The 23,957-nt window shown below is 40.0% G+C and overlaps 1 protein-coding gene across 2 annotated transcripts in view; it reads left to right on the top strand.

Annotated features, from left to right (window-relative positions):
• Positions 1 to 23,957, top strand: part of grik2 (glutamate receptor, ionotropic, kainate 2) — a 158,737-nt gene that overhangs the window by 55,434 nt on the left and 79,346 nt on the right. For both annotated transcript variants that reach the window (XM_072679718.1, XM_072679719.1), the window contains exons 4-6: positions 375 to 556; positions 4,593 to 4,646; positions 7,665 to 7,838. In XM_072679718.1, coding sequence (XP_072535819.1) covers positions 375 to 556; positions 4,593 to 4,646; positions 7,665 to 7,838 — 410 coding nt within the window. The remainder of the gene's footprint in view (positions 1 to 374; positions 557 to 4,592; positions 4,647 to 7,664; positions 7,839 to 23,957) is intronic.

Consider the following 23,957-nt stretch of genomic DNA (forward strand, 5'->3'; position numbering starts at 1 on the left):
GTGAGAGGAGGGGGGAGGGTGTACAGTATGACAAGTTCAAAAAGGGATAGATTTCATTAAAATTAGACTGACATTAGACATCTATTCATAGGGCTTCCTTATCTTCTTCTAATTAAAGCCAAGGGAATCAAATGAATGCAGGGTGTAACTTCAATTATCCTAGATACATATTTGTAATGTGTGTGTTGAAATAGAATTTGCATCACAGCCGACTTTAAATGATACTTTATATTTTCTGAAACTTGAGCCTATTTCTGTGTGTGTTTACCATCTCATTTTTACTCAAACTTTGATTGTGTTTGTAATACTCTTACTAATGATGTCTCTTTCTCTCTTCTGCACATTCTTTCTCTCTCTCTCTCTCTGTCTCTCAGGCCTGATTCGGTTACAGGAGCTCATTAAGGCACCCTCTCGTTACAATATCCGGTTAAAAATCCGTCAGCTGCCAGCGGAGACAAAAGATGCCAAGCCGCTGCTTAAGGAGATGAAGAGAGGGAAAGAGTTCCATGTGATCTTTGACTGTGGTCATGAGATGGCTGCCGGCATTCTTAAACAGGTGAGAAATACAGAAATACAAACAGTTTTTTTTCCTTTTTATAGTGTTACAGAAGACTTGGATACCAAATATCTTTGTTTCTGCTCATGCTGCACTCTTACTAATAAAGGTGCTTTAACCCTTTATGCTCTGTTACTTTTATTACACCCTAAGGATTACTATTCGGTTAATACATGCAAAGCAATGCAAATTGGCTGAGTGTTAAATGCTCAGTTAGAGGGTGTAACGGTATTAGGAGGAAGAGGAGAATTTTGGCTCTTAGGCAACATCTTAACTGATAGCCTCACACCCGATGTGCTCATTTCACCAGAGCTTCATTCACTGAGCCTTTTTCTCTGGGTATGGAGAGACTCCTATTGTGTTGGAAAAGCTAGTTAGCTATAATGTAATTGCTATAATGTTAAAGACAGGACAACAGTATTACCATTTGAATTAGAATAAAATGGAATTTTGCCTTTAAATTTAAAAACCATTTAACCTCTTAACTTTTGCATTCTTTTGGCAATAGCCTGTTGGTATGTTGGGTTAGCCACTTTATGATCAGTGTCCACAGCAGTAGCCTACTTTAGACTGCGTTCACCTCAAATACGATTCGACCATAAACCATCTGATACGAAATGACCAGAAATTCTAGCACAAAATAATAGAACGTGGGCTTGGCAAAATAAGGTGGTTAACCACCGGTGGTTCTGCAGAGGTTCTGCAGTGCTTATATGGTTATTTAAAGAAGATGGACCATGTTTGTAATAAAGAAATTTGAACCTTTGAATTGGCGCATCAAGTGAAAGTTCTTTAGACCTTTAAAAGATATTTTACACACAGTGTTCTTTATGGAGTACTTCTTCTACTTAAATAATTAAACAATAAACCTTTATTGAGTGTTTTGTTAAATATTGGACTTTAAAAATCTCTCCCTCTTCTTTCCTACCAGACAGTATTTTATGCAATGGATTGTGTGTATGAATGTGTATGTATATGTTTTTCTAAGGGTTTTTCATTTCAGCTGTGCAAAGGAGAGATTTCCTAGTTCAAAGCCTCTCTCAGCAGAAAGTGTTCATGTTTCTCTGCTTCAAATATTAAAGATGCCATGATTCACTTTGACTTCAGTGCTTTTCATCAATTTCACTCTGCTGGATTGGTAATGAAGGTCAAGGGTACTCATCATCAGTGGTCTGTAATATATGTTTCTCTAATAGAAAATAATGAGGCGGCATACTGCCTTCACCTAAAACACTCCCAGGCAATTATTTATCTATTTTGATTTCCCTTCTCATTTAGAACTCTTCGTTCCTGTTGAAAATCGCTCTCCTTTCACATGACCTTACCATCAGTGTGGAGCTGAGTGAAGCCTGAAACGCTCCACTCCTCCTCTGGGGTACATGTACTGCTGGCCTTACAGCATCGTTGAACATCTCAGCATGCTTGGAGGACACTGCAGAGAGCTTTACTCTGTTGTGTCCACTAAGCATGCTTCAGACTGGCAGAGGGAGTAGAAGAATACCTCTCAAATGAGAAATTGGCCAGTTGTGTTCTCTGGGTGTCTGCCCACAGATGGCACATGGTACAGATGGGAATAAGTGTAGCAGTGGCTTTAGTAAAACAGTAGCCTTAGCAAGTGAGCCAGCATAAGCCTGTTCTGCAGATATGATTAGACAGCTAAACCATTGTCCCAGAGCCATATGGCTTACACTGAGGGGTGCTCAATCTTAGTTATACACACACACCATCTAAATGTCCGAATGTTTGTGGACACCCCTTCTAATGAATGCATTCAGCTACTTTAAGTTGCACCTATTGCTGACACAGACGTGCAAATGTACACACAGCTTGTCTAGTTCCTGTATAGAAGTGCACACTCTCTGAAGCAGATAAACATAAACCTGCTGGCACCTAACGGCAGGTGTGGTCTAGAGGGGGATAACGCCCCCAGCAGGAACTGTGTTCTCAGGAATGATGGTGGGTGCTCCATCCATAATGGGATAATTTGGTGAGTTGGGGATGGTGGGGATGGTGATCTTCCATCATTCTGACCTTTCTAATGCTATTGTCACTGAGTACAATCAAATCCTAACATTAATGCTCCGAAATCTAGTAGACAGCCTTCCGTGGACAGTAGAGACAGCTACTCCAAACTCTTTTTTGAATATCTTTAATTTCAGAAGAAACAATGAATGAGCAGATGTCCCAACACTTTTGTCCATGTAATGTACATCTTATAGGTAACATTCAGCATCTAACCATATAGCTTTAGGAGAATTAGTATTTACCTTGGATTAGATTTTTTTCAGTAGCATTTGGTCCAAGATACAAGTACATAAACAAATCAGTAGAACATGAATTGTAACAATTTGTAAAAATGTATGTAATTTGGGCCTAAAATGAAAAAAGCACTATAAGAAAATGTTTCTCAGGTAAACATTAAAAGGAGCTTGAATAAAAAACAAACCACCTTTTTCTAGTCAAATGACTACAATAGAATGCTCACTTGTGGATACACTGGTCAATAGTTATTGTAGCAATTTTATTGTTTTTCTTTTGTCCCCAAAATCCTCACTTTGGTTAGTATAAATATGAATCAGGAGGTTTATGCACCATGTATACCCACAGACTCTAAAAAGTATAATAAAGAAATTGACATTTTACAAAAATAGGTCAACTTTATTGGGAAGCTACTTCGTGACATTGCATATTCATCTAAAATTTCCCCAAAATTCCTGTAGTCTTCTGAAATGTCAATGTGCAAGTCTTACACATGGCCTCTACTTCTATATGACAAGTGGTATAATGTGAAAGTGTTCTGAATGCTGGTTGTGTAATACGAACCAGGCAGCCGTGTGCTTCTCATGCTGAGTAAATCTGAAATTCTGTGGCTGAGAGAGAGAGCTATTGTAAGTCACATTCCCAGCAAGTGGGTACCAGACGGTTTGCCTCGGCATTGGTTTGAGTGCTACTTTTTGATTGTTGTGAAAATGTTTTTCCTCTGCCGGGCTGAAAATGTCTCCTGGAGGCTTTCCAGTCCACCTGGACACTTAGCCACCCGACACCAGCTGCAATTACTGCCCTGACCCCAAGCCATTCTAATCGCCCTCTCCACTCCCCCGCTACAATAATAATCTGTGATTCATAATCAGTTCAGAGCTCAGCACACCCAAACCCCTGTAGCACTCGCACTCACCTGCTCTGCTGCGAACACTGGCTTACGCCGTGTGGCCCAGAGCCAGACCAGCTGATGGCAGCGTGCTCCACACACTAACACAGGCCAGCGGTGCACCTACTTCAGTAGGAACAGTGGCGAGCGCACCGCTAACATTTCTATTTGCGGCTGTACGAGAGCGGGAGGGCAGCGCTAGCCCACTTGTGTGGTCGGCGTGGCCGTTCCAGCCAGATGCTCTTTCCGAGTGTAGTCTCCTGAATTTTTCATGCCGCCCCCGAGAGGCGCACTGATGGAGCGAATGACTGAAACAGATCGACACTTGAGCTCGACGATTGTCGCGGTATCGTTCCACAACACAACAGCTTGGCCCACAAACTAATTAGCGTTATGGATTGAGCCATCTATCAGTCTGTGAGGGATGCTAGCAGAATGCAGGTTTGGGTTAGAGAGTAAACCTGAGAGCTCGTTATCGTTATGGAGACATACGGTAGAAGAGCCAAATCAAATCCCATCTGCTCCGTTGTTAGATTACTCAGTGCCCCTAGCCTCCAGCTGTAAACAAGAAATCAACACTCATACCTCATGTGTTCCAGCAGCAGGACTCTGAAAGTGTGCACCATTACTTTTTTCAATGTTAACTATGGCTATTTTAAGGGATGACCGTAGTGGACAGATTGCAGATTGTTTTCCAGAGGATTGAGGAGTAAACTGAAGGCTGCTGACTCTTCTGAGGCTTCTGGTTTCTTAAATATTAAGAAATGAATTATAACCTTCCTATCTTTTTCTCTCTCAGTGATGTGATAAATGGAAAAAAATGTTTCGGATTGCTGCTGTTTTAATGCTCTCTCTTTCTCTCTCTCTCTCTCTCTCTCTCTCTTTTAGGCTCTAGCCATGGGAATGATGACAGAGTACTATCACTACATTTTTACCACACTGGTAAGAAGCAATGTGTTTTCTCATTGGAAAAAGAATAAAACATCATTATCATCATCTTCATCACCATCATAGTCATCATCATAATTTATCACCCTGCAAATGTTCTCCTACATTCAGGGAGATGAAATGTCTTTTAAATTGAAAACAGAAAGACAGTGTAATAGTTTGCTGTGCACACTTTAAATGACTGAAGCTCATTAGTGCCTGCATGTGTATGGATGTGTGTGTATCTTCTTTCTTTCATGTTGAGTGAGCAGGATTAGGTGTTGGACTGAGGTTATGATTTGGGCCATGATGATGGTCAGGATTAGGTTTTGGATTAAGGTTAGGATTAAGGCCAGGATGATGGTCAGGATTAGGTTTTGGATTAAGGTTAGGATTAAGGCCAGGATGATGGTCAGGATTAGGTTTTGGATTGAGGTTAGGATTAAGGCCATGATGATGGTCAGGATTAGGTTTTGGATTGAGGTTAGGATTAGGTCCAGGATGATGGTCAGGATTAGGTTTTGGGCTGAGGTTATGATTAGGGCCATGATGATGGTCAGGATTAGGTTTTGGATTGAGGTTAGGATTAGGTCCAGGATGATGGTCAGGATTAGGTTTTGGATTGAGGTTAGGATTAGGTCCAGGATGATGGTCAGGATTAGGTTTTGGGCTAAGGTTATGATAAGGGCCATGATGATGGTCAGGATTAGGTTTTGGATTGAGGTTAGGATTAGGTCCAGGATGATGGTCAGGATTAGGTGTTCGACTGAGGTTATGATTAGATCCAGGATGATGGTCAGGATTAGGTTTTGGATTGAGGTTAGGATTAAGGCCAGGATGATGGTCAGGATTAGGTTTTGGGCTGAGGTTATGATTAGGGCCATGATGATGGTCAGGATTAGGTTTTGGATTAAGGTTAGGATTAAGACCAGGATGATGGTCAGGATTAGGTTTTGGGCTGAGGTTATGATTAGGGCCATGATGATGGTCAGGATTAGTTTTGGATTGAGGTTAGGGTTAGGATTAGGACCAGGATGATGGTCAGGATTAGGTTTTGGGCTGAGGTTACGATTAGGGCCAGGATGATGGTCAGGATTAGGTTTTGGGCTGAGGTTACGATTAGGGACATGATGATGGTCAGGATTAGGTTTTGTATTGAGGTTAGGGTTAAGATAAGGACCAGGATGATGGTCAGGATTAGTTTTTGGACTGAGGTCACGATAAGATCCAGGATGATGGTCAGGATTAGGTTATGTGCTGAGGTTTCGATTAGAGCCAGGATGATGGTCAGGATTATGTGTTGGACTGAGGTTACGATATGGTCCAGGATGATGGTCAGGATTATGTGTTGGACTGAGATTACAATTAGGTCCAGGATGATGGTCAGGATTAGGTTTTGGACTGAGGTTATGATTAGGTCCAGGATGATGGTCAGGATTAGGTTTTGGATTGAGGTTAGGGTTATGATAAGGACCGGGATGATGGTCAGGATTAGGTTTTGGATTGAGGTTAGGGTTATGATTAGGGCCAGGATGATGGTCAGGATTAGGTTTTGGATTGAGGTTAGGGTTATGATTAGGGCCAGGATGATGGTTAGGATTATATATAATCTGAATATATATATATATATATATATATATATATATATATATATATATATATATATATATATTCAGATTAAGCATTTATTATATAGAATTTTAAATAGAAAAAAAAATCCCTAAATGTCAGATCCAAAATGCGTGACAATAAAAAGCTGTCTAAACAATAAAATCAAGCATTAAAGCTATTACCTGCAGCCATCTGTATAATGTGCTTTCAAGTGTTCCTACAGGTGCTATTTGCTTCTGTCTTAATGTCTGTTGACATTTCCCTCTACTAAAAACAACGACTTTGAAAAATAATGGCATAATGGCCTTTTGTTCTTTTGCAAAACTTTTGATTTGAAAATGACTGATTGACTGACACCACTGATGAGACGACTAGAAGAAAGGGAAATGAATGAGAGAGATGGTGAGAAAAAAGAGAAAGAGAGAGAAAGATTGAGATTAGAGGAAGCTGTGCTGACACTCAGCGCTTGTATAACTGACATGGCCCTTGGCCTAGTTCAGAGGGTTCTTCCCTTGCTGAGCTTTTGACAAGTGCTCTTTTGCTCCTCTTCTCCTCTCTAGTTATTATCTCTCTCTCTCCCTCTCTATCTCTCTCTACACAAACACACACTATCTCTCTCTCCCTCTGACTCTCTCTCTCTTTCTCCCTTTCCTCTCTCCCCTTCTCATTCCATTTTCAGGACTTAGACATTATTAAAATTACATTTTTATTAAGTCCATATCTCACATACATCAGTGAGTGGCCTGCACCCCTCCCTTCTCTCTGCTGCCCGTTTTCCAGCGAATTAAAAACCTCTGAGCCCTCAATTCTGCTCTTCGACTTTGCACTGATTATGATATGTATCCTCGGGGAAAAAGTACAGTGCGTTTACCTGCTGAGAAATAGCATATTTTATTTCATTTTTAATGCAATGCAAGCTTGCCAAAAAATATATGAGAGACACGTTCAGTGAGACACATTTAAGAGAAAAAGAAGAAGAAGGATTAAAGATGTCTGAAGTTCCAATAATTAGTTTTGCCAATAGAGAGCCTGGCAGATAGAAAACTCAGCAATGTGAGCTTCATTCATCCAACAGAGTGAACAACCGTGCCACAGAGAGGCTACATATGGCCTCCATTTTCTGCCAGATTTCCTTTCCTTAACTGCAGTCTTGTGCAGACTTGTGAGTGTGTATGTGTGTGTGTGAGTATGCATGTTTGTGTTTGTATGTGAAAGAGACAGGGAGAGAAGGAGAGAGCTGCATTTTATATAAAGCATCACATAGCATGCTACCATAGCAACAGATCAAATCTGTATCATGTGATTTATAATACTTATTTCTGTACTATTGCTGTGTTATAACATGTTCATAAGCAAGCTATAATAGATTCATAAATTAAATCTTGGTTTTACAGTGAAGTTTTATGCTTTCTCATCTTTCAGGACCTGTTTGCCCTGGATGTGGAACCTTACCGGTACAGCGGGGTGAATATGTCAGGATTCCGCATCCTAAATACTGAGAACAGCCAGGTGTCATCCATCATTGAAAAGTGGTCCATGGAGCGCCTGCAAGCACCCCCCAAACCTGACTCTGGCTTATTAGACGGCTTTATGACGGTATGTCAGCGCTGTTTTTTATTTTTCTGCCTCATGATTTGACCTGTCCTACCTAACGGCTTGTCAGCGATGCATTCAGAAGCTTTGTCCCACTGGATCTTTTAAATCTGCTCTTAGAATGCATGTTTACATTAGACATAGTGAAGTGGATCAGCTTATGGGTCCTCAGCTTATGGGACCATGTTTTTTTGGATTGGGTATCAGCTACATTAAGCATAGTCAACCTTTGGGTGCTGCACTTTCATAGAGTTATCATAGATCCATAAACAGACTCAACTGCTTTTCCTATTTGCAGATCCAGTATTTACAAGTATGTAAACTAGCTACACCTTCTCCAGACAAAGGCATGTAAAGCTGTTTCTGCTCTTTATCACACTATGCCGCTAAAACCATGTGGGAAATACACTGCTGCAACAGCTTTCACTATTAAGTCACGTCTGGATTGAAACTCTTTTGGTTGACCACCTTTCTGGTTTAAAACAAGTGCTCAAGGGTTTTGTTTCACTTAGGTAATCAACCAAAAACAAACATCAGTTCTGGGTCAGTTCAAATAATAAATAAAAAAATCACAGAAATGTTTGGAGGGATTTTTAAGTAACTGGTATCCAAATCTTTAGGGAGGTCCGTTAAGTTGGATTATAACATATAGGACACATGTAAACAACAACATAATCTAGAATGTCAAATTATGGACTTACTTAAAAGTATTGTTATTTATATTAAAGCATACTTATGTGAGAATTTGTTATTTATTGCTCATGGGCTCCACCTACAGGTGTCGAGTGCAATTCACTACAGTGAAGGTAAATCAACCTTTTGTTTTACAAGGTAACCACAAAGTAACAAAACTGCAATCTGACGTGAATAGCTTAATGATGCGGTATACATAAATGTGACTGCTTACACAGCATTACACAGTTCACAGTATACACATTTGATGTCCCATCTGCTTCCCCACAGTAACATTGTAGAAGTAGCAATCATATAGACGTTGTTCTCCTTGTTACAAGTCAGTGGAGCATGACAGTGATTTTAAAGCTGTTATCTTTAAGTAAAAATCTACATGCTTTACGTGCTTTAATGGGTGCCTTGCACACCTAGCTTCGTTGTTTTGGCTTAATTATCTATGAATGTACAATGGTTGTTGACTGGCTGATGTTTCCAAACATTTTCAACTGGATCAGGACATTCCTAGTGTTTTCAGTCTCTGTGTAAAAGAAATCCTGTGATGCTACTTTTGTTGTTGGATGCACTGCAATAGTTTGAGTAAGTGTGTGCACACGTTTATTGTTGATTTGTTTCCTCAGAGTAACAATCTAAGGTAACTAAACCGTAAAGTATATCCCAATTCAACGCTTGATCATTCAAAATATAAATTTGTCATCAAAATCTATGCATCTTGGTTAGATCAGGCTCTTTACACATGAGAAGATTTACTTGTGCTACTTAATGGAGGGGGTAGATGTAGGCTGAAAGGCTGAAACAGACACATGCCAAGGCATTGGCAACAAAGAGTAAAGGGTAGTATTTACTGTTTTTATATTGCCAGCTCTGTCTGAAAAAGAATGCTACAGTTGTTTCTAGATTTTTTTTCCAAACCTATTGTCATTTATTAAAGAAAATCAATAGAGGAAATAGCAGTCTTTATTGTATAATTGATGTGAAGGCATCTGATGCAGTCAGCACGCTGCACTCCTTCTGCACAAAAACGCAGCCTTCCCCTGAGGACCTGAACCCACAACCTCCGGGGGTGTGCTGTGTTCTGAACCTTGTGTGATAAGCAGGGCCTCTGCCTCAATGATCTAAACGCTGTCTGATATCAGCATGCTGGCAGTAATGACTTCTCCACAGTTCTCTCTCAACACTGCCTCTCTGATCTGGGAACAGCGCCAAACCATGAACTCACCAGAGACGTGGAGAGAAGCGAAACAGAGGAAGAGACTGGCAACAGAGCCCACTAGTGTTAGGAAATCTGCCAACAGCGCTGTTATAGGTTATAAAACAACGACGTGTCTCTGGACTGTACTGGTGACCTTCCACTTTGGAGTAGAAATGCGGTAGTTGACCTGTCCCTGACCCTTGTGGAGGATGTCTACATGTAGGGGATAGAAAAATATCCCTTTGTTTTGGGCGCTTTGGCTTTAATTTATTTTTTGGTAAGTTTAAAGAACCTCTACATAATATACTGGTTCAATATCAATTAAAGATTTTTTTCTACAACCATAAGTCCAAGCCGAGAACCCTGTAGGAACCTTTATTTTTAAGGGTGTACCAAATCACAGACTTGCTGAGATGAAGACAGAACACAAGAGGGATGCAATAAGGTAATTTTTTTCATGACATTTTTAAACACAGTCAATTAAAACTTGAAAGTGTATGGATTAGCTGACTCAGACTCATGTCAACACACACACACACACAGTCACACACTGTAAGGTTCATGGAGTAATCAGTCTTTACTTGTCTCTAAAAAATAATGGGAAATCACTTAAGAATATCTTTCTTTCACAAGCCTGTAAGATTTGGTCTTACAGTTTCAATTGTTCTATTTGAACTGAAATGGCAGAAGACCTGCTTCTCCACGTTCTCTGTCTGACAGCTCATCAGGAAATAATGGCATGTGCGTTTGAAGGTGAGGATTGATTAATTAGACAAATGGCAATCAGTCAGTGGCTAATGCATATTGACATGGTGAAAGGTTCTGTAAACATTTGATTAACAGCCTCATTTGTTCACTGTATTTATAGTCCTGTATGCCTAAGTACTGGCCTGCCGCAGTGTAACTTATAGACCATAGATCATGACAAATCACTCCTCAAGGAAAACAAAGAGTCAGGGATTTTCAGATGGATTCCTTTTCCTCCTAACTGTTTATAGAATGAAAAAAAAGCTGAGTACCACTGTGTAGGACTGCAGTGAAAAGGCTTTTGTGCAGTATGAGTATGTAGCTTGAGGAGAGATGACACTGGAGAGAGATGAAAGTGGAACTCTTGAGCTGCATGGAATTTGAAGGACATGTCTGCCCATTTGATGTGACACATTGGCCCTTATTCATCAAAGTTGCGTACAGTCAAATCTGATCATGAAATGAATGTATGCAAATTGTACACATAGTTTTGTTATTCATCAGTTTAATTCCTGGCATATCTGTATGTTCAAACTTGTGTTTGGAAATGTGTGAGTAAATTTGAGCTTTTTTTTAAACCTTTTTCATACTTTGAAAATGTCTAATTAATTTTAGATATCAACAGTAATGCCTCAAACAGTTTCAAATGAAAATAATAATAATTCTGCATGAGAAACCATGTTTTATAGTTACTGGTACATCGTTTAAATGCAATTAATCTATCATTCAAAAAAATCAAATCTTTTTTTAAAATTATGTATCACAGGCGGTTGATCAACCAAGACATGTTTGATATCTGACCTGTGCTTTCTTATAATGGGAGATGGTTACAACAAGAGACGCTAGGCTAATTTTGCTAACAAACACAGGACTTAGACTGTCACCAATCTCATCTTTGTAAATACAAGGTCTAAAATCTTAATTTTACTTGAGATTATGTTATTCAAAATGCATTTATTCATTACAATTAACTGCCGTGGTACATAAACAAGTGTTAAAAACAGTAAGACAGCATTATTTACACATTTCAGCTGCAATTGGAGCTACTTTATTGTCCTCATACAGTTCTGCTTTGTAAGTACTCTTCCACTTCCAAACTGGACCGCAGTGTACAAAGTTAGACCACATGTTGTACTGAGATACTATGTTGAGCGGTTCCGGTTAATCAAAATGGCTGCCTAAGTTTAGCATACCATATGTTAAACCACTTTTATTTTATTTTATTTTAACTGTCTGTGTAAAACAATTGAATTGTTAACTAAAGAAATACACGTCAGACACCAAACATGATATGGCTTATTAACTGCAACTGACAAATGCTGTTTATTAGATTTTTTGCCGGCCTGTTTATTAAAGGTTGGATCTGTATAAGCTCACTGGTCTTTTATTTGAGTAATAATTATAAAAAAAAAAAACATATACAATGCAAGTATTTGAAAAGACATGCAAATTTAGACTCCAGTAATGTACCAGTTGGATTTGTTTATGGAGGACAACAAATGAATAATGATCTTGCAAAATTCTTTCTTTTTTGATTAGTTGACCCCTGCATCAAGTAGAGCATATACACATTATACTTGCATGAGGGTAGGTGTGTGGTGTATAATTCATTAATGATACATAAGTAAAGGGCATTTGGGTGAATGGTTTATTCTAAGCAGCTAAAACAGGTTCTCAGTTTTGTACAATTCTATAAATCAGACAGATGAAGTAGTTTATACATTGTTATGGGCACTTAACTAAGCGCTGCTCATTTATTCACAAACAATCTGTAAATGTATCACTGTTTCTAAGTGTATTCTTTCAGCACATCTTTTTGGAGTGCTGTTTTGTCTTTAGGCAAACTGAACGAAGCTGCTGGACGCTTCAAGGCTTTTTACGCACAAGGGTGTATTATTCAGTAACTGCAAGGATGTCTGTACAACTGGTGGGGCTAGTCCTCGGTAATAGACGTGTGTAATAAAACTTTCGGCCCGCCGGCAGGCACTGGTCTTTTAAGTGGATAATACTGCCCTGATTGACGGTAAATAGATACTAAGCCTCTGTTGCCACCCAGAGAAAGCAGCAGGACTGATTCTGGTTTATTCGTTTGTGCATATCTGGATTATCTCGGCTGTACAATATGTTTATTTGTGTTTTTAGGACAGAAGGACTTAACCATCTAATCTTGTGATTTCTCTTTTTTGATAAGGCTCTAACCAACAGTTGTTTGTGTGCACTGGCTTATGGAATCTAATTCTGTACCTTTTCTTTGTACAATAATTAATCTTCCTTTGGAGAAAACCTGCCCCAAGTCGAGGCTTAACATGCATAATGAAAATGACCTAACAAGCTCCTCAGGCTCATTAGCATAATTTCTCTGCTTACTAATTGCTTTAGCTTCTGTCTGATTTACTTTGAGAGAGCTCATTTTTTAGCAGATTCAGAAAACACTCAGTCAGGGCTAGAGTCCCGGCTCCTGGTGGGGAATCTCTTTTAGTAAATCGAGAAAACAAGAGAGGAAGATCTGTCTATTTTTAATTTATTTTAAATGATTTTAAACCTACTGGTCAGGGTCAATGAAGTATTGACCAGTGTTAATAATGTTACATTATAAAGGGCTTAACAACGCTACCCTATCTGTTCACTCTGCTTTTTTTTAATCTTTTCAATTTCTGCCTAATTATCCCACACTTTAGCCTCCATCTCTGTGCTGAACGTGGTGAGGAAGGATGAGGAAATATGGCTGCATTCTTTTCACTTTTCTTGGTTGCGCAGTGGGTGGCTGCATATGTAGAGACCGCAACAGAGAAAGCGTGTGCGTGAAAGAAAGAGAGAGAAATGCTGTGAGATTGAGAGACGGATATAGAACTGGCTTCCAGTGTCGGTAGCCCTCGGCTCAGTGCCTTGTGTTGATGGACCTGTCTGTCACTATGTCTCACAGGACATCTCCCTGAATGGCAGCACTTGGTGGGGAGCAGGCAGTGAGCTGTAGGGCAAGCAGTGACCCTCAGCGCATCCAGCATGAGTTCCTCTTTAAGCTCACCCTTACACACAACCCTATGAACTGGACTCTGAAAGTTCAATGCCTTTCTTTACTGGCAAAACTTCCAACACAAAAATACATCACTTTAACTGCTTATTTACTGTTAGAAAAAAGGGTTTTCTGGCTCACAACAGCAGTGGAATGCTTTTCCTTAAGGATAGAGGAACAGTTTAACCAGGCAAAGAATCACTTAAGCATTTGAATAATTCTATGAATTGCCATTTTGGCATCCTACAGCTTCCACACTCTTCACAAAGGTAGTGTCAAAAAGGGTTTGTTGGAGTGATGCCATAGAAGAAATACTTGGCTCTCTAAAGAGAGGGTGACCAGACGTCCTCAGACATGTCCTCTTTTTGGGATGTGAAAATGCATTCTGGATTTCGTCTTGATTTCATGACTGTCTTTGTTTCTGCAGTCGCCACACATTGTATGTGCAGATTTTTACAGCTGTTTATGCATCTGTTTAAGTCCCACCTTCTCACCACCACTGTTAGTCTACATGTACCTACAGCCATTGGTCAAACAGCTGATTTCCCACAGCCCAAAATACCTGAACACCAATGTAAATAAACACTAATCAGTTTGACTTTAAAATATGTTTTAATTTTATTTGTTAATAAAAATAGTAATTTAATTTTTAAGTAATTTTTTTTTAATAATGTCTGTGTTTATTCACACACTCAAGGGGGCTTAAAAGATAGAGGACCTAGGATTTTCCAGACCTAGATTTCCTAAAATAATTCTAAAAACAATGTGTGTGTCTGATGTCCACAGCGTCTGCAGCACCCAAGCTCAGAGCTGAAGACCGGAGAGCACTCCAGAATGGGTGGGTGTGTGAGCAGCATGTGGTGTTGCTTTTGGCTGAGAACTTTCTGTGCGGTGTCTTGGCTTCCTCTCCTCCCAGATCTCTGGTATGTGATGAAAGCCCCTCCCTGGCTGTTGCCCCATGCGCAAAAGCCCCTTTAAGTCATGTCCGTTTGCCCGCTCCTCAGCGTTTGGTTGAAGGGGTCTGGTTTTGGATGGAGCGGATAGGATTTGGCACCGTCTCGGGCCACATGCCGTGGGAGGTATTTGGGCATGGCTGTTACTGAAGCATTGTTCCAGCAGCTGGGTTGGCAGGAGCAGGGCCTGGCGTGGGTAGTGCAGCTCCTTCATGACTCTGGCCAAAGCATTTTTCGCCATAGGGCTGACCCATGGCTGAAACTCTGTGGGCTTGTACGCAGTACTCTCAAAACACACCACATGAGCATCCGTGGAAGACAAGGTGGTGCAACCGCACTTCCGAGATACAATTACACCAAACAGCCTGCGGCTTTCACTGTAATGAAAGGCGTTACTTCAGTCCGCATTTAATGACTACAAAGGCTCAGCATTTAATGGTGTGGCCTATTGTAGTCGTATGTGTTTTTTAGGTCAGAGTGCCTTTGGACACGTTTTTGCGTTGTTCTACAGCGAGCCCTAACTGCTCCATTTTTCTGATGTGGAACATGGCACAAACAAAAAAGGGAAATGACAGGAAGATGTGTCTCAGCGTGGTTGTGTTCAGTTGTAATTGTGTTTTCTCCTGATTGGGGCATTGTGCTGTGGAAGAGTTGAGTGCTGTCACATGGCGAGCGAGCAGGCAGACGAGACACGATTAATGACTCTCAGCCCTACAGTCTCGCCCACAGGTAGCTGGCAAGGCAGGTGTCCCAGGAGACGAGTTACCCTGCAGACAGCAGCCATCATGTTGATTTTGGGAGCAGATCTCGCATGGCGCCACCCACCTCCCTCCCTCTCCCTCTCTCTCTCTCTCTTTTGCTCTCTCTCTTGTTCCCCCCTTCATCCCTTTTGCTCTTCCCGAGGGAGTGTGGTTTCATATGCTCGCTCTCCAGGGACCTGCTGTGTTTTGTTGCACTTCTTCAATCAGATCTGTTCTCTGTGTGTGTCTGCCACCCCGTCTTTGCCATAGAACCAAGCAGCCCTTTGTCCTTCCTCCATCTTCCGTCTGCGCAACTGACTTGAAAGCGCCAGATCCTGTCTTGCAGCCAGTCAGTGTTTTCTTTTCCATCCTTATTCTAAGAAACAGTTGTCTAATAGTGAGAAGCGGCATTGTGTAGACACTTAATTGTCAGAATGGTGGCATGAAGTAGCTGCGCAGCGAGCGAGAGCGGGACGTAGTGTGGATAATGAGGCCATTCGGGGTCCGTTCAGTCAAAGCCATCAGACATCATTAGATCGGTTACCTCCACTGACTGGCTGGGAGGTCTGTGCTGCTCCCGTCTCTGCCCAGGCCCGCTGTGGCTGGCCCGATGGGTGCCCACTCAGCCGCTGCCATTTGCTGATGCCGCAGGCAGCTGACACACACCGCAGGAGAATAGGGCAGACAAGGCACATGGCGGAGGGGGACTGTGTCCTCAAGAGGATCGGTCTTCCATATCACTGCTCTATGTAACCGAGCAGCATTACTGCAACACTTTTCTATTATCAGCATGACATTTGAAACAGAAGAAAGGAAACCCGACAGAAATCCATTTTGGATCTCGCTGAAACGCAGCCTTAGAAACAGCTTTGTTCTTAGAGATACGGAGTGCGTCAGAACAAAATACAAATTACTGAACACACAGAAGCTAAATTGTGCCTCATTTCATTAACATGCGCTTTGAAATGCAGCTCATATTTCCCAATGTGCAGATTCTTCGTTTTTCCCTTCATTATGTGGGCTGGAGGAAAAGCATCAGATGCAATAGAGTGTTTAAGGCTATTAGTCCTCCTGACACCGCGTCTTAGTCACGCCACTGTGGGTTCTGCTAGTTAAGCACTCTGGTAAAGGCTCCATTCAAGTCCCGACTGCCTATGCAAGTGAGCAGACAATTTAAAAGCATGCCCATTTATATGCCTGACAGAGTAGGGCTCTTTTTAATTGGAAAAGCTACTCTTAAAGACTTAAAAACTCATTTATGTCTCCCAGAGTGAGATCAAATGGTAAGTTGGGAGGACCCTGGGAGTGCTGGGAGGCCGACAGACCTCGCCAGATTGGATATGTGCATATATGTGCTCAGAGATGGGGGCCGGGTTTTTACAAGGGAGAAACCGAGCACTTCGAAGCCACTCTTTGTTCCCCCTCCTGTTCTTCTTAGATGGTACAGGCTGCCTTGTATGTCTGCTGCATACCAATGAATGACCTTTGCGTGACCTTTACCTGTTTACTAGTGTTTGCAACTGGAGCATGCCACGTGATTTCTCCTTTTCTGACCCCACTGTACAACACTGAACAAAAGGGGATGATTCAAAACAAGCCTCATGGGTAAGAATGCGTACGGATGCATCAGCTTAGCATCACTGCTGTCCTACAGGTTTGACATTTCTCTCAGTCAGGCGATCTCTTGTATCAGGTGAATGTACAAGAGTTGAACATCTCTGCCCTCCTACATATAATAGAGGCAGTGAGATTTTCCACGTATAAGGCTTAGAGATGGACTGATATGAAATGCCTGGATGGATAAAGCTAACCAGCGGTGTTAGAACCTCCAGTATGACCTTGTGAAAATCACTGATACAAATGACACTTGAAGCTATTTTATATTTTGCATTTTAAGGAGGTTTACTATAAAATCTGTATGTGAATTTCATTTTTTTTTGTTGCAAATGTGGATATGAAGTGGGGACACTGTTTTAGTTCCTCTTCTTTTTAATGCTCCCTAATCATTGCTTAAATTGCATCAGCAGAACAATTAATTACACTTATTGAAGGATGGACTAGATACTAAATGGTAACTGTAAATACTAATCTGCCTCTAGGTGAGGTTTGGAAATGGTTAGGCTTTCACAGTAACAGTGTTTTCTAAGTTAGTATAGCACTATTGTTTCCTGAGCTAAACACTTTAAAAGGTTAATAAAAGGTTAATCAATTAAAAAGGTAAATAAAATGAAATGTAATACATACATGTAATACATAAATGAAGCATATACATGTAGCTGCAACTGATTTTCTTTAGCAGATCTGATTAGCAATCTGATTCCAAGCTCCTAACAATGGCTGGGGAAGGCCAAATACCTTCATAGCAGTGGTGTTCCTGCCCAAACCTTGTCTTGCGTGTGTGGTACAGTGGTGTTATCCACTATGCAGTCCTTTAAGTGAGCTTAGCACAGGATGTGAAAACCATCAAAAGGGTGTACAACAGTCTGTAAGTTCTCTCACATATTTCTCTGTGGGTTCTATGAGGCTTTACTGTCTCCCCTACACCTCCCTCTAACATGGTGGCTTTAAAGTTATTTAATACTTAGTAGTGAAATAAATTGAAAAAGACACAATGCCACACAATAGTGTTACTATAAATTGAAATCATTTCCTGTAATGACAGGAGTGTGGGAGCATGTTTCTTTTTTTCCTCCTGCCTTTTGAGACTGAAAGGGCTTTTCATCTACAAGAGACTACACCTCAAAGAGGCAGTCACCACTGCAACTGCTTGTGCTGTGAATGCCATATAATGTGAGAGAAATGGCCTGAAATGTTTACTGGCAGTGATGAATGTCACATTCAGGGAGAAAGAGATTTGGCTTCTTCACAACCCTCCACGAGGACCCTGGGCAAATAAATAGCTGTTTGAGAGATTGGAATTGGTTTTTGGTTCTATTTAGGTTAAGGACATAACAGGGCCAAAGGCTGAATTCTACATTGCAGTGACTCTGGGTCAGTAGTGGAAGTAAGTACTGGGTCAGTGCTGCTTTACAATGCAGGATGCATGTTAATGCATGGGTTATGGTAAAATAATAATTTACTGAAGTTTAGTATCACAATAATTAAAGACAATTTAATGATACAATGTTGGAAGAAACACAGAGCACCTGGAAAAAACAGCATAAACTCTAAACACCTTGATATATTTGTTCCACATTTAAAGTACAGGCAGTACACACAGTATGTTCATCGCAATGTAATTCATCATGGTAACAGTATTTTTATCATTCTGTCTAGCTGTGTGAAACATAAAAATATTATGTTAAAAAAATTAAATAAAATAAAAATATTACGGTAAAAGAAATCAGCATATCATTGTTTTTTTATATAATGTGAATCTGGCAGTTCCTTATGCTGTGTCAAACTTTGATAAATGAACCAATAAGAAAATCTTCACATAGACTTTCATCAAAAGTAAAGGATTTATCCTTTTCCTGTGTAGCTTCAATTTGTGTGACCCTGACATAATATGTATTTACCCGAAAGTACTTTTGTGCACCATGAAGACAAATAAAGCAATGAGCTGTGGGATGACAGTCCCAATATATAGAGAGTAGACTTGACCAAGCCACTGTTTCTAACATTTGATTCTGTCTCAAATCACCTTGTGTTCATTGCAAAAATCCTTAAAATGAGAGGAATTCAGTTAAGCAAATTAACCACTATCAGACACTTCTAGGAATAATGCTACCCAGTGGAAAGCGTCTGTGTGTGCGCATGCTTGTGTGTGTGCGTTTGTGTGCATGCATATGTATGTGTGAGAGACAAAGAGGTCAGTTACAAAGATGTGCACTCACGCAAGAGCACACACTTTTTATCAGGGGATTTCAGCAGAATGTCTCTTACAAACGCCCCTTTAAACCCCTGTGCCATTTAATCTAACTGTAAACTGAGCTTTGTTCCCCCTGTTCTGTCTTCAGATGATGCAGGAGCAGTACCAGCCTGACAGGGCAGTGATGTGAAAAGGTTTTGCAAAGCTGCAGGCTATCTCTCATGGTAACAACCTGACGGTGGTTTGGTTGAAGATCTAGAGGACTCTTATTATTTAGGTTTTTTATTTATTTATCTCTTTGGAGCAATGAATATATATATATATATATATATATATATATATATATATATATATATATATATATATATATATATATATATATATATATATATTTATTTTAATTACTGTTCTTTCTTATCTTCTGTGTGATTTTATTGCATTGGGCATTTTATTGATTCTGTTAATTTTGTTATTTATTTATTTATTTATTCATTTATTTCAAAAGTGTTGTAATGTAAATAATCATACTATTCAAATAATCAGAAATAATACTACTCAAAATAATAGTTTTATTAGTTAATTGCTATTCTAATTGCTTAAGATAAAATATATATTATTATGACAAGATGGCCAATATTTGTTTTGTATGTTCATATGCCTGTATTCATATGAACTGTATGAGAGTGAGTCTGTGTGGGCATGTGTAGGGCTGTAATGGTGCCCACATTTTTTACATACATACATTTTGAATGTGCTGACTGGGATGCATAGTGTTTTAAATTTCCTCAACATTGATTTCAGTACACAGCCTAATTGAGTATGACACTTGGAAGGCACTGATTGGCTACTGCTTGGCGAAACTGGCTTCTAATGTTTGTGCTGGAATTTCCCCAACTTGTTAATGGTGGTGGTGTTGAAATGTTGCCACTGCAACAGCACTATGGGTGTGTGTGTGTGCATGGGTTTGTCTGAGGGTGTGTAGGTGGGTGGATTAGTGAATGTGTGTGTATCTTGAGTGTGTGTGGGTGAAAAGGGGGTGGGTGAGATCTGTTTGCTGCTATATCTCTAATGGAGTTCCTCCTGCTGGGAGAAGGTGCTTGTCTCTGGTGTTGTGGTAGAGAGCACAGACACACATTATAAACGCAATGGCCTATTGTAAACACATGGCGGTGAAATGCTCACGGTAGATTAGATAACCCAGGGCCCTCTCGATGGCACTGGGGTCTTTGTGTGCATGTGAGTATGTGTATGTGTGAGGGGAATGATGGGGGGGGGGCACAATGACATTAAAGCAGTGGCAGAAAACTGACGATTTCCCATTTAACACTCCATTGAGTTCTGGGTTATTCCAAGTCGTGGCTGGAGTCGAGATGGTGGCATTACCTCGCCGGTTTCACAATGCACCCCCTTCCCTCACACAGGCCATGGGCTCCCATTGCCCACAATAGAGTCAGGAAGAAAAGACATGCTGTGCCATGATGGGAATGGCCATCGCAAACTCTTGTGCCTTTTTTTTTTCTTTATCACAACAATAACATGATGTGTCCTAAGATTGTCTAAGGAATGAAAACCAAAGAAAAAGAGAGAGTTTTTTTTTTTTTAAAGAAATGAAATGAGGAGTTAGTATAAATAGAAACAGTGTCAGATTTAGCCTGGCCTAGACCTGTTTGCCAAACAAAGAACTGGCAAACTCAATTAAAGGGGCGATTTCCCTCAGGACGCAAGGCGATGTGAAATTATCCCTGCCTGTTAAACCTGTCACTTCATTTCACTCTAATTATTCCTTCTGATCCCAGGGACCTTTTAGCTAATTGTTTTTCTCCCTTCCTCTTCATGTCTGATGTGACATGAAGAATCTGTTATATGGCTTTAAGCTCCTAGGGATTTTCACACTGTAATACCAAGGTCAGGGTAGTTGATGTTGATGTGCTTGATATAGGTTTTATTTGTGTACTGTGCATGATTCTGGGGTTCATGTGGCGCTTAGACATGGTCGCATTGTAATCAATGTACACTAACACATAATTGCATATAGTGAATCCTAGTAAATATTTAGTACTTTACTGTACTTTATGGCAGATGCATAGCTGAGTTGTCTCACCACCCAGAGAACCACAGAACATTTGTATAAACATGTGCTTTATTTAAACACTAATATTACATGAGATGAACATGTTTGGATTTTCATAAATTCTCAGTGTTTTTCCAATGCATACCTCAGGTGAATTTTAATCCCCCTTTGATATTCATCGATCATGAGTAAACTATATATTGTCACTGTCATGTAAACACCTTGCAAAACATGACAAATTTATAGAAGGAAAAACCTTCTCAGCTGTTAATGTAAAAAAGTTCCATGTCCTTTTGGAGCTTTTCTTTTAATCTATTCAGTATGATTTTGATAGCATATAAAGACTGCCGGATTAAAAAAAATTAAAAATGTCACTGGTGGGTTTTAGGCAATGGCTGTAGACATCTGTTTTTTTAGACACTTAAATTTTATTACTGTATTTAATGGAAATTGCTTTAATTTTGTTCAAAATATTTTCCCCTAATCAATACATAATACTATAATTACAAAGTACAGAAGAAAAAAAGTAAGACAAATAATAAATTAGCGTATAATATATAGCTTAAATATATATCACTTTTTTCACATTTCAATCTGGAAGTTGTTCTTTACATTGTATCAATGATGAGTGGACCAACAGAAATGCTCCAAATTTTTTTGTGATAAAATCTTTTTACATTGTGAGATACAAGTGTTTTTGCGTGACAGCGCAGATATACAAAAACCCACCTAGTGAAGAAAAAACAGGGAAATGATTTTAATGTGTAAATTGCACAAGAATTAAAAAATATCACGTTAATAAAATTGCTTTTTTATGGCCAAACACTGTGTTTATGTCTTTACATCTTTCATCTGCAACTAATTGACATATTTAAATCATGCAAATTCAAAGTATTTCTTTTTAAGTATACCTTATGGTACTACTTTTAGAATACATTACATTAAGGTTGATTAAGTAATATTTCCTTTTGCTTGTCTTGTTTTCTAGCTTACAGTAAGCAGCATGTAAGCTTCAGTGTTCCCGGAGTAGAAAAGTAAAGCCTTCTCCCAGCTCAAGAGCTGCTGAGCAGCTCCCACTGCTGCCTCATCTCCATCCAGCCTGCGTATCAGGCTAGAAGCTGGCTGATGAGTATGTATATAGCGCATAGCCAGAGACAGCAGTGTTTCTTGATGAGGTTTTCTTCAGCTCCATCACTCCGCACACCCTGAGGAAATGTGGGCCTTCGGATTAGCCTTTTTAATTTGTGAATTGAAACTTGCATCATTGTTTCCAATTAGTCCGGCCTTGTTCTTAAACTGCCAGCAAAACGCCTTAGGATGAAAGAGGGAAAATACGTACGGGGGAATGGATTAAAGGTAATATTGAATCTCACCCTGCTAAAAGACGTCCCTAATCTCCCGAAAGAAAAGCGAGAAAAGGGTTTCACTGAATTGAGCATTGAGCAGAAGCAATTGAATTGATAGCATATATAACTGGTCTCTCAGGTGTTTCAGCAGGAAGACTACAGTATTGTCTCACTAACGTAGGATCATTGTTGTAGCAGGACATGTGTCTATGTGTGAGAGAGCATGTTTGAGAGTGTCACGGATATCAGAATTAGTGAATTTAGATACTTTAAATTGCACCCATTTCTGACACAGGTGTTATGGCCACACACCTTGTATAATCTCCATAAAAAGACACTGGTAGTAGAATGGGACACTGTGGAGCAACTGCACATGAGTGTATATTCACCATATAGGGGTACAGTCTTTAAAATAAATGTGCAACAAAGGTTTTTTTGAGACATTGTGAGTTCTATAAAAAACATTTTTTCTCAAAGAGGTACACTCTATAGACAAACATATTGGGACAAAAACAAGGGTTTAAAAAAAGGCCTTTTATTGGAGTGACTGTCTCTGCTGTCCAGGGAAGACTTTCTACTACATTTTAAAGGGGTGTCCACAAACATTTGGACATATGATGTATTTGTGCATGAAGGTCCTTTTAAAAGATTAAAGATTCCCACTCACATCTCTTTTAAAAATGTTTCTTTATGGCTTTTTCTATGGCATCGCTCAAAGAATCCTTTGTCGCACCTTCATTTTAAGAGTCTAGGTTCAGATGAGGGTTATGTGAAGTAGCAGAAAGAAAGAAATGCATGAAAAGTCATAGGCTAAGGATGAAATTGAAGAAATGTATTATATATTTTCCCATTTTCAACCAACACACTCTCAACAGTGGTTGTGATGGCTTGCTGAATCCAACTACTGCATTCATAAGAACATTTTGGTATCCATCGAAAAAGGCACATTGATACTCATTGGTACTTTGTTTGTGAGTAGAGATCAATGTATTTTCTACATGATCGGAAATCATATGAGCAGCAAGCTCATTCAAACATGCTGTAATGCTGGTAAGCGAAAACTAGGCTGAAGCGGAAAAAAGACAAGGCTCATCATGAGATGTCCTCATAGATCTTTAGAGTTAGATTGTACAGCTCTGGATGTGAGCTGACAGTAGCGATTAGTTTCTTCTTTTTCTTGCTCAACACTGACGTGACTGACTAAAGCCCCACCCCAGACCACCATAGTAGGGTCAGAGTACTTTCTGTCAGAATTCAGCTCATGTGCAGAAAACTGAGCATGTTTTGTATACATTACCATGCATGGATGTTGGCATTCATCTCCCAGCAGTCAACAAGAAGAGGCGCGGTTTTGATAGATACTAAGACGTCCTTGTAAACGTAGCCTCTGCCTCCTCTCTCACCCTACACCTGCTCTGCCCTGCTGTGTCTGTTTTTCCCCCCTCTCTTCATCTCTCCGTCCCACAGCCATCCTCCACAGTCATTCCGTGCACTCCATCTCCCTCCATCACTGTAGTTCTTCAGGGATCATTTCCCTCTATCGTTTCCCAGACAAGCAC

Source organism: Salminus brasiliensis, chromosome 5 (assembly GCF_030463535.1).
Source record: "Salminus brasiliensis chromosome 5, fSalBra1.hap2, whole genome shotgun sequence".
Lineage (NCBI taxonomy): Eukaryota > Metazoa > Chordata > Actinopteri > Characiformes > Bryconidae > Salminus > Salminus brasiliensis.